General features: G+C 45.7%; 1 protein-coding gene across 1 annotated transcript in view; it reads left to right on the forward strand.

Moving 5' to 3' along the window:
- The window catches only part of Ryr3 (ryanodine receptor 3), a 295306-nt gene that overhangs the window by 119957 nt on the left and 159599 nt on the right, over positions 1–15750 (forward strand). Inside the window, exons 15-21 of the mRNA XM_090357798.1 lie at positions 2783–2951; positions 4024–4159; positions 4795–4890; positions 6416–6534; positions 10407–10540; positions 12183–12424; positions 14457–14649. Coding sequence (XP_090213924.1) covers positions 2783–2951; positions 4024–4159; positions 4795–4890; positions 6416–6534; positions 10407–10540; positions 12183–12424; positions 14457–14649 — 1089 coding nt within the window. The remainder of the gene's footprint in view (positions 1–2782; positions 2952–4023; positions 4160–4794; positions 4891–6415; positions 6535–10406; positions 10541–12182; positions 12425–14456; positions 14650–15750) is intronic.

Here is a 15750-nt window from a genome sequence, read left to right on the forward strand (position 1 = left end):
AGATAGACACAGCTCTGACTTTAAAAGCTTGCAGATCACAGGAATTAATGTAAGAAACAGGGAAGTTTTTTGGCTCAAAACTGAACTTATTGTAAATAAGTTTATTGTGAATAAATAGCACTGCAGTAACCATTGTTAAAAGCTTGATGGAAACACAAAAGGAGCCTTCATCTATTCTAGGGGAAATAAAGAATGTTTCCTAAGAGAAGTGGCTCCTGTGTTGAGCTGGGCATAATGCAAGACTCAGCAGAGACAAGGATGAGTAGATTATTAGGAAGAAAAGAAAATGCAAGTCGTCAGGTGTGGAGACTACTGTATAGTCAAAGGATAGCTAGAACTCATCCAATACTAGCATGGAAAGAAATGTCCAGGAGCAAAGATAGATGATGGGGCTCGGGATATTAAAGAGGATGCTTAATGTATGCATTATAGCCTTCCCTGGGGCATTCAGAATATGGAAATTCTATCTTATATTAAGATTGTATGAACTAGCCATGCACCAGCAGTTCACATCTACAATCCTATCAGGAGGTGAGATCTGAGGATTGCAATTTGAAGCCAGCCTAGACAGGAGAGTTGGTGAAACTCTATCTTCAATTAAACAGTTTAAAAAAAAACTAGAAATGGAGCTGTGGCTCAAGTGCTAGAACTTTTAGCCTTGAGCAAATAGACTTAGAGACATCCCCTAGACCCTGTCTTCAAGCCCTAATTCTAGAACGAGAAGAGACTAGAAAAAGATAAGCAAGTGAAAGGTAGAGAAAAGGTAAGGAAAAACTGGTTCATAACCTGGCTCTGAGGCTTACTGAGTAGAGATGAATCATCCTGAAAACTCTCTGAAGTTCAGTTTCTGCTCTTTTAAACAAAAAATTCTTTTCCTACATTAAATGGTTTTCTGTTGTTAAAAAAAATTTGAATTTATTACCTTATTCTTTGACTCTGCAGAGCTGATGTAGTCTTTGCTCTAAAGCATATAAACTACCTTTTCAAAGCATGAGTCCAAATAAAAATAAAAGAGCAGTTAACAAACCAACTTCCCTGCATGTGCACAGAACATATAAGGTGTTATTTGCATAGCCATACAGTTCTCAATTGCTCCGGAATTCCACAGGGCTAGGGATTGATGTATAGACCAGCACATAGCATCAACTGCACCCTGAGTGGATAGGAAATGAAGGTTTGTTTTGTTACCTTGGGGTTTTCTGCTCTCTGTGTTAAAAGAATGTAAGACTTCAGTAAAGTAAAATCTTTCACAGAGGTTTTAGTAGAATTAAACCAGAAATGGAATCTAAGACACAGACATTCGTAGAGGATAGAAGTTACACAGCAGAGAGCCAGGGATGGGACAGATTTATTGGGAGACAGATACAAAAAAACAGGTAAGCTACCACCTGTAGTCCTGGCTATTCAGGAGGCTGAGATCTGAGGTTTGCAGTTCAAGGCCAACCCAGGCAGGAAAGTCTATGAGAATCTTATCTCCAATGGACTACTCAAAAAAGCCAGAAGTGGCACTGTGACTGACCCAGGGATAGTGTTCAGGCCCAGAGTTTAAGCTCCAGCACTGACAAAAAAAAAAAAAAAAGGAGAGGGTAGACTGATGAGAGGAATGATGTTGAGACATGGGAGGTCTGCGGAGGAGAGGAGGGAGGACAGAGACATAGAGATCAAAGACAGCATCACCAATGAACGACGGGAACGTGGGCCTGCACGTACACACGTTGAACACAAGAAGAGAAAACAGTGAACGAAGGGAACGTGGGCCTGCACGTACACACGTTGAACACAAGAGGAGAAAACACCAATGAACGAAGGGAACGTGGGCCTGCACGTACACACGTTGAACACAAGAGGAGAAAACACTGGGTGGACATAGAGTTACCTGGAGAGCCAGGAGACAACGATGAAGACCACGAACACAAGGAGAAGAGAAAACCACACGCTGACATCTGGGGACATGGGGACACAGAGGCAGGAGATGATAGAGATCTGGGAGGTGTGGCCAGTGTTAGAAACCCTCCCAGCCTGACAAGTAATCCGATCCAAGAAGATGTTGTAGTTCCCAAGTCTGTTATTTTACAAGTGTTTTGTTTAAAATGTGAGTGTGACGGTCCAGGTAAGGGAACCATGTGCTTCACATACAAGTTACCTTCGTGACAACTCTGGTTAGATGGACAGATGATAGCGAGAGCACCACTAGACACTGGAGAACATTTACTTAATGGGACATACTGACAGGTGGCAGAAGCTTTAACCAGGTAAGTTGTAAGTTACTTGAAAATAAATGTGTTACAATTACTTCCCTTTGTTTCTGAAATGGCTTTGAAGTTGAGTCTGCAAGGCTGGGAGTTTAGCACAGTGGTAGAGTGCTCGCCTAGCATTCACGAAGTCCTAGATTCCATTCCTCAGAACCACATACACAGCAAAAAAGCTGAAAGTGGTGCTGCTGCTCAAGTGGTCGAGCTCTAGCCTTGAGAAAGCCAAAGGTGGTGTTCAGGCCCTATATATATATATATGTATATATATATGTATATATATATATATATATATAGAGAGAGAGAGAGAGAGAGAGAGAGAGAGAGAGAGAGAGAGAGAGGAGGGAGGGGAGAGAGAGGAGTCTTCTGTTCCAATTTGGCCGGCAGATTGCACTTTGTAGTTGGTGATGCAGTGGCTGCTTTTGCAGGTAGTTCACTCTATTCTGTGTGGGCCGTGGGTATAAAGCGGGGCCAGCTTGCTGTGGCCCCAACCAGGACTGGTGCCTAAGCCATGTCTTCTCCTGGTGTTTTAGTGGAAATAACCGCACCGCCTCCCCCATCGCCCTGCCAGTAGAAGAGGTCTTACAGACCCTCCAGGACTTGATTGCCTACTTCCAGCCACCAGAAGAGGAGCTGCGGCACGAAGACAAGCAGAACAAGCTCCGCTCGCTCAAGAACCGACAGAATCTTTTCAAGGAAGAGGTAAGTCAAAAAAAGGGACCCCAAAAAAGTTCACTCTCTCAACCATATTCCTCGATCTCCACACCAGTGAGGTATGAGTGCTTCAGTGCTACCCGTGTGCCCCATATACATTCCAGTAAATCAGTTGTCTTGGCATAGCATTGCCTAGGAGAGGCAGTTATCTAGAAAACCTGTTGAAAGGCTACAAAAACCTCTCCCCTACCACACTGGAAATGAAAGGTGCAGTAAGGCATGAGCTGATGCGACAGATTGGACACTGGGTCATTGGAGGTGGGAAAACACCAACTGGTGCACAAGGCCCCGTTCTGATGCCACTCCTGGCACTGTGGAACCTTGGAGCCGTGGTGAGCCTTCTCCAAATGTGCACTGTGGTTGGCAGCTACAGCCCTTCATGCCCGGGTCAGGGCAAAGTTGATGGTGTGAGACATCCCATCCCTGTTCACCCTTCTGCTTTTAGCAAGGTGGGGTTTGTCCGCGTGCTGTGATGCTGTGCCTCAGCAAGTGGGCCATGGAGAGTGCTTCCTTCTGTCCTATAAGCCGTAGGGTGATAGCGGTCAGGACATTGCCTAAAGAGGGCTTAGCTTTCATTTTCAGTAAGTCTCACATTTGGAAGAGTGAGAGGGATAAAGACTGGTTGTCTTGTGCATCTGAATGGAATTTCTTTAACTTATTGGCAGTTTCAGAGAAAAATAGGTACTATATCCAGAGCTGTTTGGGGGTGAGTCAGAATTACTTCCTAGCAGATGGAAAGCAAGCTTTTGTGAGACTCATTCAGGCTCCCTTATCCTCAATATGTCCTCAGATCAAGTTAAGCACAGGGAACAAACCTGCCAGAAGGGACTGCTGACTCACCTCCAAGGAGATGTTATTCAGGTCTCTGAGGCGTAAAAATGTGTAGTTTGTTTGAGGGAGGGGGAGGATGGGGGGAACAGCTATTCTTCTGGCACCAGGAAAAAGTCTTTGCATTTTAACACTACCATCTTTAAAGGGAGAACCAGTGGAGGGAGAAAACAGGGACGTCAAGTCAGCATCTTCATCAGAAAATAGACTTTTTCCTCCATCTCCTCCTCAGGGAATGTTGGCCCTTGTGTTGAATTGCATCGATCGCTTAAATATCTACAACAGCGTGGCACACTTTGCAGGAATCGCAAGGGAAGAGAGTAGCATGGCCTGGAAAGAAGTTCTAAACCTCCTGTACAAGCTGCTGGGTGAGTGCACCAGCAGCTCCCTGTCCCAGGACGCCTTCCAAGAGCATGGGGGAAGCCCATGTGTCGTCACACAGTGCTGTCCAGACCAGTGGTTAACCATCTGACTCCAGTCCAGCCATCCAGCCCTAACTAGTAGCTTACTATCCAAGTTAGAGTAGAAGTCAGCAGCAGTAGAAGCAGGTGGTGACCATGTTTCCCCAAACTACTTGCGAAACTCTTAACACCAATTCGTTCTGAACCTCAATTCCTGTCCTTAAAGTGAGGGAATGAGACTAGAGCCTCTTTCCAGGACCTTCTAGTTTTAAAAGTTTGTAGAAAGGTCAATTACACTGTGAGGGTTGCTGTGTGCCTAAATCTGTGTTATTCTGCTTGTCCACTTGATAGTCATGTCTGTTATTTTATTGTAGTAGAATTTAAAAAAAAAAGGCAAGCAGTACGTTCCCCACACCATATTCTCTAGGTAGAATTAAGACATTCCTAAGAGGTTGTGTTTGTAAATTATAGCCAGGCAGATGTTATGTAATTCAATTAACATGTGTTTATTAGCCCCTTGACCCACTACTTGAAGGCCTGTCTGTCCTGCTCTGCGGATACCCAAACCTCTCTTCTGTTCTCAAACATCTCTTTGTTTGCAGCTGCTCTCATTCGTGGGAACAGAAACAACTGCGCACAGTTCTCCAATAACCTCGACTGGCTGATCAGTAAACTGGACAGACTAGAATCTTCCTCAGGTAAGAACTGACAGAAAACTAACTAAAAAAGTGCATTCCGAATCTCCCACCAGACTACCATAATTCCCAAATCATTGCTGCATCAAAAAGGAAATTCCAAAGCTTCCTGATAAATTCTTTATTTAACAGCTCAAACCTCGATTTACACAGTTCTTTTCATTTTTATTAGTGTAAGCTAATTGCATAAGTGTTTTATTGTGATATTCCATACATGCATACAAGTACATCCTTACCAAGTTCGGCCCGTATCACTTTGCTGCGTCATTTCTCCCTACATCTGAGAACCATTCCAATGTTTCATTGTTGTGTTTTCACTCATGCACCTCAAGTATCTCCACTGTATTCACCCTCTCTGTTTGACTTCCCCCTCTCCTGATACCCACCCTTCAAAAGAACCTGTTTCACTTTTGTGTGTGTGTGTGTGGGTTATGGGGCTCAGACCTCAGCCTCCTGAGTAGCTAGGATTACGGGCGGGAGCCACTGCACCCAGCTGAACCTGTTTCACTTTCTTGCCATTTATTTTTAGTGCATATTAATTATATAAGAGATTTCATCTTCACTGAGTCCTTTAAGTACCCTCCCTACATAGTAATCTTGGTCTCTTTTCAAGCCCTGTAGTAGCCCTCTGCTATTCATTATCCAGTTAGAAGCAAAATTGAAGGATGAACAAGGTATAAGAGAGAATGGTTCTCACTCCCAGATCACCCTTCACATCGCATCTTCAGCCTTCTTGATGACTCCCAGATAACTGGAGCCATTGTGGTTATCGTTGTCAGGACCAGCAGTTTGCCTCCTCTAAAACTGTGCATGTGACCAGTGTGGGCCCCTTGCGGGGACTGGAAAGCGTTTGGAGGTGGAGTGCTTGAGCAAACCATCCACACCCCTGTGCCGAGGAGCACCACCTGCATGTGTCCAAGACTCGCTTTCCTTCTCTCGTTGTAGCTTCTGTTTCAGGCCTCGTATTGAGAGGGGGCAGGGAGGATGGAATGGGAGGGGGGAGAGGGAGAGAAGGAGAGAAGGGGAGAGAGGAAGGGAGGGGGGATGGGCAGGGGGAGAGAGAGGGGAGAGAGAAAGGGGTTTTCTTAGTTGGGTGCTAGTGGTTCACACCTGTTATTCTAACTACTCAGGAGGCTTGAGATCTAAGAATCACGGTACAGGGGCCGGGAGTTGGGCCTAGTGGTAGAGTGCTTGCCTAGCATGCATGAAGACTGGGTTCGATTCCTCAGAACCACTCACATGGAAGTGATGCTGTGGCCCAAGTGGAAGAACATTAGCCTTGAGAAAACTCAAAGGCAATACTGGAGCCCTGAGTTCAAGCCCCAGGACTGGCTAATTAATTATTGAATTATAGCTTATCCCTCAGGGCTTTTGAAGTCTACCTGAGATGATGCTCGCATCTTTCCTCTGGCTATGAAAATTTATAGATTCAAAGAACTGGTGGCATTCTCTCCTCAGGATGAGCTCTCAGTGGTGGTCAGTTCTGCAGGTCATTTCATGTTGAAATGCTTTTTGTGCCCTCCTGCAGGTATCCTGGAGGTCTTGCACTGCATCCTGATTGAAAGCCCAGAAGCCTTAAACCTCATAGCCGAGGGTCACATCAAGTCCATCATCTCCCTGTTGGATAAACACGGGCGGAATCACAAGGTAGGTGTGGAAGGGAGGCTCCATGACGGTTCCTGGGCTTTCCCTCCCTGGCACCCAGGACCAGATGATTTGTCAGAAAGGCCTTCCTTGCCTACAAACGTGCTCCAAGACAGCCCTGTGGGCTGTGGGATGGTCTCCCTGTGTGACCACGGAGCTCCCAAGCCCTGTCCACCACCGTCACCTTAACACGGAGCTCACTGCGGGTCACTCATCTGAGCCCCAGACTCCAGCTGCACGTGACGGCTCCACCTCAGAGCCCAGGAATGTAGTAAGGAAACTTGGCTTACCGGGCTGTGCAGAACAGATAGAAAAAAATCAGATGTAAAACTTCATAGGAAACTATGGTAACCTGCCTTGCTGTCAAGTGAAACTCAGTCAAACCAAGCAAAAGTAAAACAAAAAAAACCCTCAATACTAGCAAAGAAGACAAGAGATGCCAACATTTCCATTTGATACACATCTCTGTGTGACTTGGGTCTCAGTTATTTCATCTGAAAAATCAGGACATTCCACAAAGAAGGGACACCGTTTCAGTATTTTTAGGTCTCTTGTAGTTTCATTATCTCTATGAAATCATATGGCTAAGAAACAAGGATCCATGGAGAGAAATCTATAAAAGATGTTTTGCATCCTGTCCTTCAGATCTGCAGCCCAGGTAGAGGCTGTTGTACTGCCTAGTATGTGATCAGGAGAGGTTATTGAAGAGGGAAAGTGTTGGTGTCCATAGGCTGCTGGCAGGACTGGCGTGTGGGACCGCAGCTGTACTTCTGCAGACTGTGAAGGATGCAGTTTGGTCACTGCCGTTGTTTGGGGGGACCATGTGTGTGACACATGTGTCAGTGAATCCAGGAGAATGAGTCTTTTAGGGTACTTTCCACATGATACACACCATTCATAGACAGCAGAAAAGATATGGTCCTTAGCATCTGTGAAATTGTGTGGCTAGGAAGAGAAAGAAATATATGGGATCTGTAACTGTAGTAAATCAGAAACAGGTGTGACTCCAACCTCAGTCTCAATCTTCTGTGTTCCAATGCATTTTTTCCTGTCTGAAAAATATAGTAAAAATTATTGATGAGCCCACAGGGAACACATGATGCTAGCCACGGTCTATAGATGGCAGAGAGATCCTTTGAAGAAACATAGTTCTTGATTTGTTGTTCCAGAGCCTTCTCTCTGATACCACACACCACACTTCATAACTACCCAGTTTCTAAGGACTTCTGTTAGCCAGAGCCATGAACTATTGAATAGGTGTAACTTGGTGGCAAGTTAACTACTACTAGTCTGTCCATCCCATCATCATTGCGGATGTCAAATGACTTCTGAGAACACTGGGGCCTAGTTAGTTAGGGTAAAGCAATACTTGATCAGCTAAGGGAACTAGCAAAAGTCCTTTTAAACCTCTGGAGCAAAAGGTACTCCTGGGAAAAGTTTAGCAGTGCAGTTGAACCAGTTCTGCATCTTATGGAGATGCATCAACTGGATTGTTGTACTTTCAAAGAGAAGACCAAGGTCAAATCACCTCCAGTGTGTGTTAGTGCTACAAAAAAAACTATGTGCTGAGTACAGGCCAGACTTGGACCCAACACTTGACCTTTGCATGGAAAATGTCAAAGCTTGTGTTGAATTGAAATCTTTTTGTACAACAACAACAATATTTTTAAAAGCAAAAACCAAAATATAAGTTAAGGAAACATTTTGCTATCTAGACTGCTGTATTGTCTGCAGTCCTAGATTTTCAGGAGTCTGACCCATTTATTTACCTAGTTTCTATGAAGACAGTGACTCAGAATGTGCAGAATTCGAGAGACATCGAAAGACGTCAGAAGTCATTTGACAGAAGTAGTGATGTCGAGGACTGATGTCCATCTTAGCCTGTGCTGGGAGCCACTCTCAATGTAGCCTCTCTAGTTCTTGTCCCCACTGAAGTAGCATCATTAGTTCCGCTCAACAGACACACAGAAACACCAGAATAGGAGTCCTTGATGCTCCTGAGGGTGTGTTGGATTTTATTTTTATGATTACCTAAGTAGAGAACTGACCACTGTGTGACTGACTGTATTGTGGGGAATACAGAGGCGTGCCTGCCCTGGATGACTTCCAGGGGTATGAAAAGCAGGCTGTCACGATGGCTGCCATGAAGTGGCGCACGCCAAGCTCACCAGCTTCCCTCGGTCAGAGCGCAGTCGTGTGACCAGACACACTTGGAGTGACACTGGGAGTACGCTCTTAATGGGGGCTCGGGAGAAGGTCTGTGTCTCACTGTTGGATCACTGCAGAACCTGTCTGTCTCTGCAGCCCATTTTTCCAGAGGTTGCTAAGATGGATGACCCGGGGCCATGCAGGATGACTCCTGCATTCCACATGCCTTATCTTTAAGAAGAAGCCACTTAAACAACTCTCTCTCTCTCTCTCTCTCTCTCTCTCTCTCTCTCTCTCTCTCTCTCTCTCTCTCTCTCTCTCTCTCTCTCATCTCTCTCTCTCATCTCACTCATCTCTCTCTCTTTCCTTTTCTTTTTTTTTATAAAAATGACCCTCTGCTCCCTAGTTTTACACAAAGAAATGCCTTTTGAAACCCCAGTGTTAACTGTGCTCTTTGTACTCTGTTTACCACGAGGGAGGCATTACTCCATTAGGCCGGGTAATTTGGCAAAGCTTTCCCCGTTGCCCTTGTTGTGTGAAGAGTAAGCTCTGCTTTGCTGCTGGTGGTGACAGTGGAGCCTGTGCAGCCATCACTCCAAGGCAAAACAGGGAAATGTGTGAAAGGCCAGATGAAATGTGCCTAATTTCCTACCATCTATGGCTCTTTCTTAGAATGAGAAATTAGCCTCTGGATTTCAAGTTTCCACAGTTGATGTCGTTCATGGGGTGTTATTGGTAAGAACACCTCATAAAACAGCTTTGGGGGTTCTTCTCTGCTTCTCCCGTAAATGTGCTTTGTATTTATCTGGAACGAAATTGACACTCAGGGAGTCAGGTAGGAAATTGGTTTGTGAGAATTATGACACACATGCCATCAGCAGCCTGACGCTGTCCAACCCCAGTAAGTACTGAGTCTTTGAAAGACTGAAATGCGGCTGCTCCCCCCCTCCTCCCGCCACACGGCCTTGCTGGACGCTGCTGTTAGTTAGTGACTGCTGTTTGCACATCCCTCCCTTGGGGAGAGAGAGGAGGCTCAGCGCCTGGCCTGCCTGTGCAGTTTTTCTGCCATGGCACGAACACAAAACCTGAATGAAAGAGCACGAGACCCCATGGGGCAGGGCAGAGGAGATGGCAGAGTGCGGGAAGTTAGGGACTGCTTTCCACCTCCCAGACAACTGGAAAGGGGCATGGAAGAGGCAGGGTGACAGGTCTCTCCTATTCATGGTCTGCCTGAGTCTTGAAGGTTTGTTCTTCATCCTAGTTTGAATACTGTTTTCCCAGAATCTAGGGGCACCTCATGTATTCTGAGGCTGTCACAACAGAAGATCCAAAAACAGAAACCCTCCCTAAGTGTCGAGAGCCTGCTGCATGCAGGGGCAGTGGTGAAGGGGAAGCCGGGGGCTCCTGCCCCAGGAGCCCACCCCTAATCTGCAGGGCTCTGTCCAGGCTGGGTTAGAGGACGGAGCTGTCTGTGAATCCCCAGACACTGCACCACGCCTTGGTCCTGGCCCTGGGTGACGATGCATCTTCAGTGTCTCGGCTCCTACTAGCTGTCATAGAGCCAGGACAGCACGTGAGTGGCATGCAGGATTTGGAGGGATAGGACAGAAGACGAAGGCAGCAGGCTTAGAAACGAGCTGTCTGGTTCTCCCTATCCTCTGCTCTCCCCACGCTGGCCTTACCTGCGGTGACGAGGTCCTGAGGTTTGTCGGTATGCCCTCCCACAGGTTCTAGATGTCCTGTGCTCCCTCTGTCTCTGCAATGGAGTTGCCATGAGAGCCAACCAGAACCTGATCTGCGACAACTTACTGCCCCAGAGAAACCTTCTCCTGCAGACACGGCTGATCAATGATGTGACGAGGTGAGACCACTGCCATGATTCCACCCAGCTTGGCTCCGGGAGGAGAGAGGGCTGACCTGGGCTCCCACGTTGCCCACCTGGTGCTTTCAGGACCCAGGGCTGGGCCCATGTGCACGTTTCATGATTACGACTTTGCACTCCAATGCCTTTTGCAGAGGTTCTCGAATTTCTCCCGCCAAGTGGCTGAGCAGTGAGTCTGTGTGCCATCTCAGGACTGAGAAGCTGGTGTAAAGTGGTGTTTTGTCTTGAACATGGCTGCCTACCCTGTAATCTCGACATCATGTATTCCTATTTTGCCATAGCAGTTTCCTTTCCGAAATCTTGCGATAGAATGAGCGTCACAAGTTGATCTTGTGGTTGTTTGTATCCTCTGGCACAGGGGCTTTTATTTACCCACCTGCCACCTCTGTGAGCCAGGTTGGAGAGCCTGGGCCCTGAAGGACATGCCTGCCGGTGTGCACATGACCACTCAGGAGCCTGTGAACTCGCCATGCCTGACCCCGGAGGTTGTCTTCTTCTTAGCACCTAGTCTGCAATTCTAGCTGTAGTAGTAGGGCAGAGATCACCCCCTGAAGTGTGGGGCAGCCCACAGAGGCACCCAGACCTTCCTCTCCAGTCAGCCCATCACAAACAGGAGATCATGCCAGCCAGGAAGAGCCCGGCTCTAAGAGTACGATTCCCATCATGACTCTTGTGTGTGGGCTTTGTTGGTTGTGTTTTAGAGCTTGTGTTGATACTTGATAGGCTGTCATACCACTGACCATGCCTCTACTTTATGCTGGTCATTTGAAGGACAGGACCCCACTTCCCTCTCTGGCCTGCATCTGGGATGAGATCCCCACACTTGAGGCTTTCTGCTGGGGCCACAGGTGGATACCACTGTCTCCAGCTTCCCCTCTGTAGAGATGTAGACTCAGGGCTGGGCTGGCATCATAGTCCTCTCAGTCTCAGCCTCCCGTGACAGCTGCATGTCACTGCAACCAGCCATGAGTTCAGCAGACATTGCACGAATGTCTCTGCCAGAGCTGTCCTGGAACCGCAATCCTCCTGTTCTTTGCCTCCCAGCTAGGATTACAGGAGTGAGCCACCAGTAAAGCTAAGCAGTCACAATGTAAGAAGACATCACTGGGAACGTACAAGTCCATTGTGATAATCCCAAAGTATTCAGCATACTTGGTCTTTGTTGTTCAATATCCTTTCCTTTCCCCTTTCCCACTCCTGCTATTACTGCCATTTGAGGTTGAGCTTCTATTACAAACTCCTAAGCAAGGCCAGATATGGCTGTTCTCATCAGGCTATAGGTGAGGGGGTCTCAGTTCAAGGACAACCCCAGGGGAAAAAAAGCATGGGACCTCATCTGAAGAACAAGTTGAAGCAAAACAGGGCTGGAAGCATGACTCCAGTGCTGGAGCGCCTGCCTAGCAAGCGTGAGACCCTAAGCTCAGACTCCAGAACTGTTCCCCTTGAACCAGATATAAAGAACGGCAAGTATTTAACGACTTAATGAACGTATTAGCTAAAAGATAACATCATTCTTGCCCTAGGTCTGGTTGGGCCAGTGCCTTCTGTAGGGTCTGGTCCAACTTGTGTTTTCCAATTCTTCATTATCTCTGGATGACATTTGTCTGGAATTTAATTTCAGTATCCGGCCAAACATCTTCCTGGGAGTCGCTGAGGGCTCAGCCCAGTATAAGAAGTGGTACTTTGAGCTCATTATCGACCAGGTAGACCCCTTCCTGACAGCGGAGCCCACACACCTGCGGGTAGGCTGGGCCTCGTCTCCAGGCTATGCCCCGTACCCAGGAGGAGGAGAAGGGTGGGGAGGCAACGGTGTCGGCGATGACTTGTATTCCTACGGCTTCGACGGCCTTCACCTTTGGTCAGGTGAGTGCCGGCCAGGGGCTCAGCCTCTCATCTCTTCCCCAAAAGCACCGAGTCTCACCTTCCTCAAGCTGAAGACGTTACTTTGGGTTGGAACGTAGAGATGTATGAGTCTTAGACTGTTGGGCGGAAGAGCAGTAGGTTGTACGGCACTACTCTCTAGCTACTTGGTCCGAAGCAAATCGCTTGACCTGAGCTCAGTCTCCGCATTGGTGAAATCCTTCTTATGTAGAATGGTTGCAATTTCATGAATAAATACGGGAGAGGCTAAGCTCGATTTGCGGCAGTATTTGCCTGCTTTTTTGGACATTTTTTTCTCTCATCCTCATGTTACTCTCATTTTATTTTCTCATCCTTTCATAGAAGAAAGGTTTCGGGGACTTAGCACACCTGAATTCTATACTATGAGGTGGGAAGAATCAGTCTCCTTAAATAAATAAATTAGAAAGACGGCAAACCTACATCTTGTTCAAGTCTGACTCTTGTTGTTTTAATAATATTACTGTGGGTCCCACAGTGAGGAACGTGTTTCTCCTCTGCAGCAAAGGGAGGTACTGAAGTGACAAACATGGACTCTGAGGTCACCCCTGACAAATCAGTCAGGGTGCCTCGAGCACGTTCTAGCACGGTCTACGCCGCGGTGATCCTTCTCTACAGATGTCCCCAGTTCTGACTGTACTGCCCTCCCAGGACCCCCATCCAGGGATCATGGATCTCACATCCCATCCTTGACAAACTCTGCCCCTGGCAAATGTGATGTGCATTGCTTTGCTCTTGTCTACTTTACCTTTTATTCTCCTGGTCTCCATTTGTTCTGAATTCCCAGGCTGACATGGCACCTTCTCTCCTTCTAGGAAACAACCCTGTGTACCTTCATTCCAGGGTTTTATATGTTTTTTTTATTTGCTTGGTTGTTCATTCTCCTCTAGGCTATGGGCTACTTAAAAACAAGAACTTGGGCCTCTGTTTAGGTTTGTTTTAACTAAGAATATGATACTTTTGATTCTTTAGTTCACTACTTGGTTTGGAGTCTATTACTAGAATAGCATTAGCCTTTGGTAACAATGAGCAGTTTTAGGTTGAGATTAGAACTGTTACAAAGATACATGTATACAATTGGCAAATAGCTCTCATAACCATCAAGCGAAAAAAATTTTAATTACTTTTTCGTGGCATGTTATGAAGCCATTAAAATCTAACTTCAATGAATATAATAGAGAGAAATGTTTGATATTTTAGTAGGAAAATTTATAAAACCTGCATATCCCAGTTTGGCTAAAAATCTGTGTGTGCATATATATATATATATATATATTATATATGTACTTTACTAGAAACATTTTGTGGCCTTTTTTCTTTTTTTATACTTCTCTATGTCAATTATGTACATTTGTAAGGAACCTATGTTTTGCAATCAAGAAATAAGATATCTTGTACCTGTGTAACCCTGCTAATCTGAAATTAAAGTTCTTGAAAACAAATGAGCAGATCAGGCTGCCAAGTGATGTCTGACAGCCCTTCTGTTCTTTGTGGCTTCTCTGGCGGGGCTAAAATGGCCACATCTTTTTTTCCCCTTGTAATGTCAAGAAACAAACCAGGGCTTTGGTCAAGTTCTGTACCACTGAGCTATGTCCCCTGCCCTCTATTTTTTGGGAGAGAGTCTCAGTAAGTAGCCAGGCTAGCTCTCAGATCCCCATCTTGTCTCGCCTTCTCAAGTACTGGAATTGCTGCCATGTGCCACCACACTGGCCTGGCTGTATGTTTTTGAGGATGTAGAAGACAGCAAGGTTTGGGGGTACTGTGGTTAAACAGACACATGTACCCCTGCCTTCAGTGAGCTTCACCCAGCAAAAGCAGTTTCTCCGTCAGGTGTGATATCTGGCTTCTCTTCAACTTAGAAAATAGTTTCTGAATGCTTATATCACAGAGCTGTGTTTCAAGTATGTTGGCCTCTCCTAGCCTCTTGTGTACCCAGCTTACCTCCCCACCTTCCCCCTGTGGTCCTACAGCCTTCTTCCTGTGCTCTGCCCACCAGGCCGGATACCCAGAGCAGTAGCCTCCACCAACCAACACCTGCTGGAGTCGGACGATGTGGTGAGCTGCTGCCTGGACCTTGGCGTGCCCAGCATCTCTTTCCGCATCAACGGGCAGCCAGTGCAGGGGATGTTCGAGAACTTCAACACAGATGGACTTTTCTTTCCTGTGATGAGCTTCTCGGCTGGCGTTAAGTAAGTTACCGCTGTGGTTCCTAGGGAGTAACCATGCCTCCCGTGTCCGTTCCATCAGGACTTCAAGCTCATGAGCCAGATCACTCTGGAAAGTAATGGTGTGTGACAACCAGACTGTTTGCTCATGCATTGGTTGAACAGCTACTGCCTGCAGGGTCCTGTTATGCTCAGATATAGTATGTAGTAGAGAAGAGTATTACATATTCATTTTAAAAAAGAAAAATCTTCAAAGATTTAAGTAGTTTAAAAAATCACTTTTGATTGTGGTGCTTAGCAATAATTGCTATTACAATTTTGGTGTATTTTCTTCTTGTCCTTGTTCACATAAATATGTCCATTCTTTTTAAATTGCAGTCATAGTGAGTATGAAGCTTTATGTCATTTTGGATTCAGCAATAAATTACTAGTCTTTTCCTGAGTCCTTAGGGATCTTTGAAATGACGTTTTAGGACCAAATTATGTCCCTTTATTTGGTTGCTCCATAAATAAACCATTCAAATTCCATTTCTGTAGTTGTAAATAAAATTACCACAAACATTCCTGCATCTAACTTCTCATCTGCATTTATAGTCAGAAGTATATGCTAAACTTTTTAAAGTCTCAGTTAATGATTATGTGGCCAACCTGATTATGGGAAAAAGCATCTGAACCTTCAGAATTTATTATTAACAACTGAACCATCTAAGAAGCTCTAAAAACTAGAGATTCCTTCATAACTCATTTTATAGCAAATCTGTCACCAACAGAAATAAAACTTTCAGTCTGCCATTGATCCTGCTTCTTACTATTTGTATGTTTAATTGCAGAGAAATGTGTCTGTGTGTTGTAGAATATTGGCCCTTATCTGGCTTTGGGTTCTGCCTAGTGTATGTATATCCAACTTGTTCCTTCTTTTTTCAACTCTAAATAGTTCCGAAGTCTGAAGATCTCAGGTAAAGAACGTGGACTTGTAATGTCGTTTAAAGCAATGTATGGGAAGATCCAACTGATTGAGCCCTTCCTAACTCTTACTACTCTCACTGTTTTCCTGTTTTGTGTTTGTTTGTTTTCCTAAACAGCACTAGAGTTGGAATTCAGGACCTCAAACTTGCTGGGCAGATA

This window comes from Megascapheus bottae, chromosome 25, assembly GCF_031878675.1.
Source record: "Megascapheus bottae isolate mThoBot1 chromosome 25, mThoBot2.hap1, whole genome shotgun sequence".
Taxonomy (NCBI): Eukaryota; Metazoa; Chordata; class Mammalia; order Rodentia; family Geomyidae; genus Megascapheus; species Megascapheus bottae.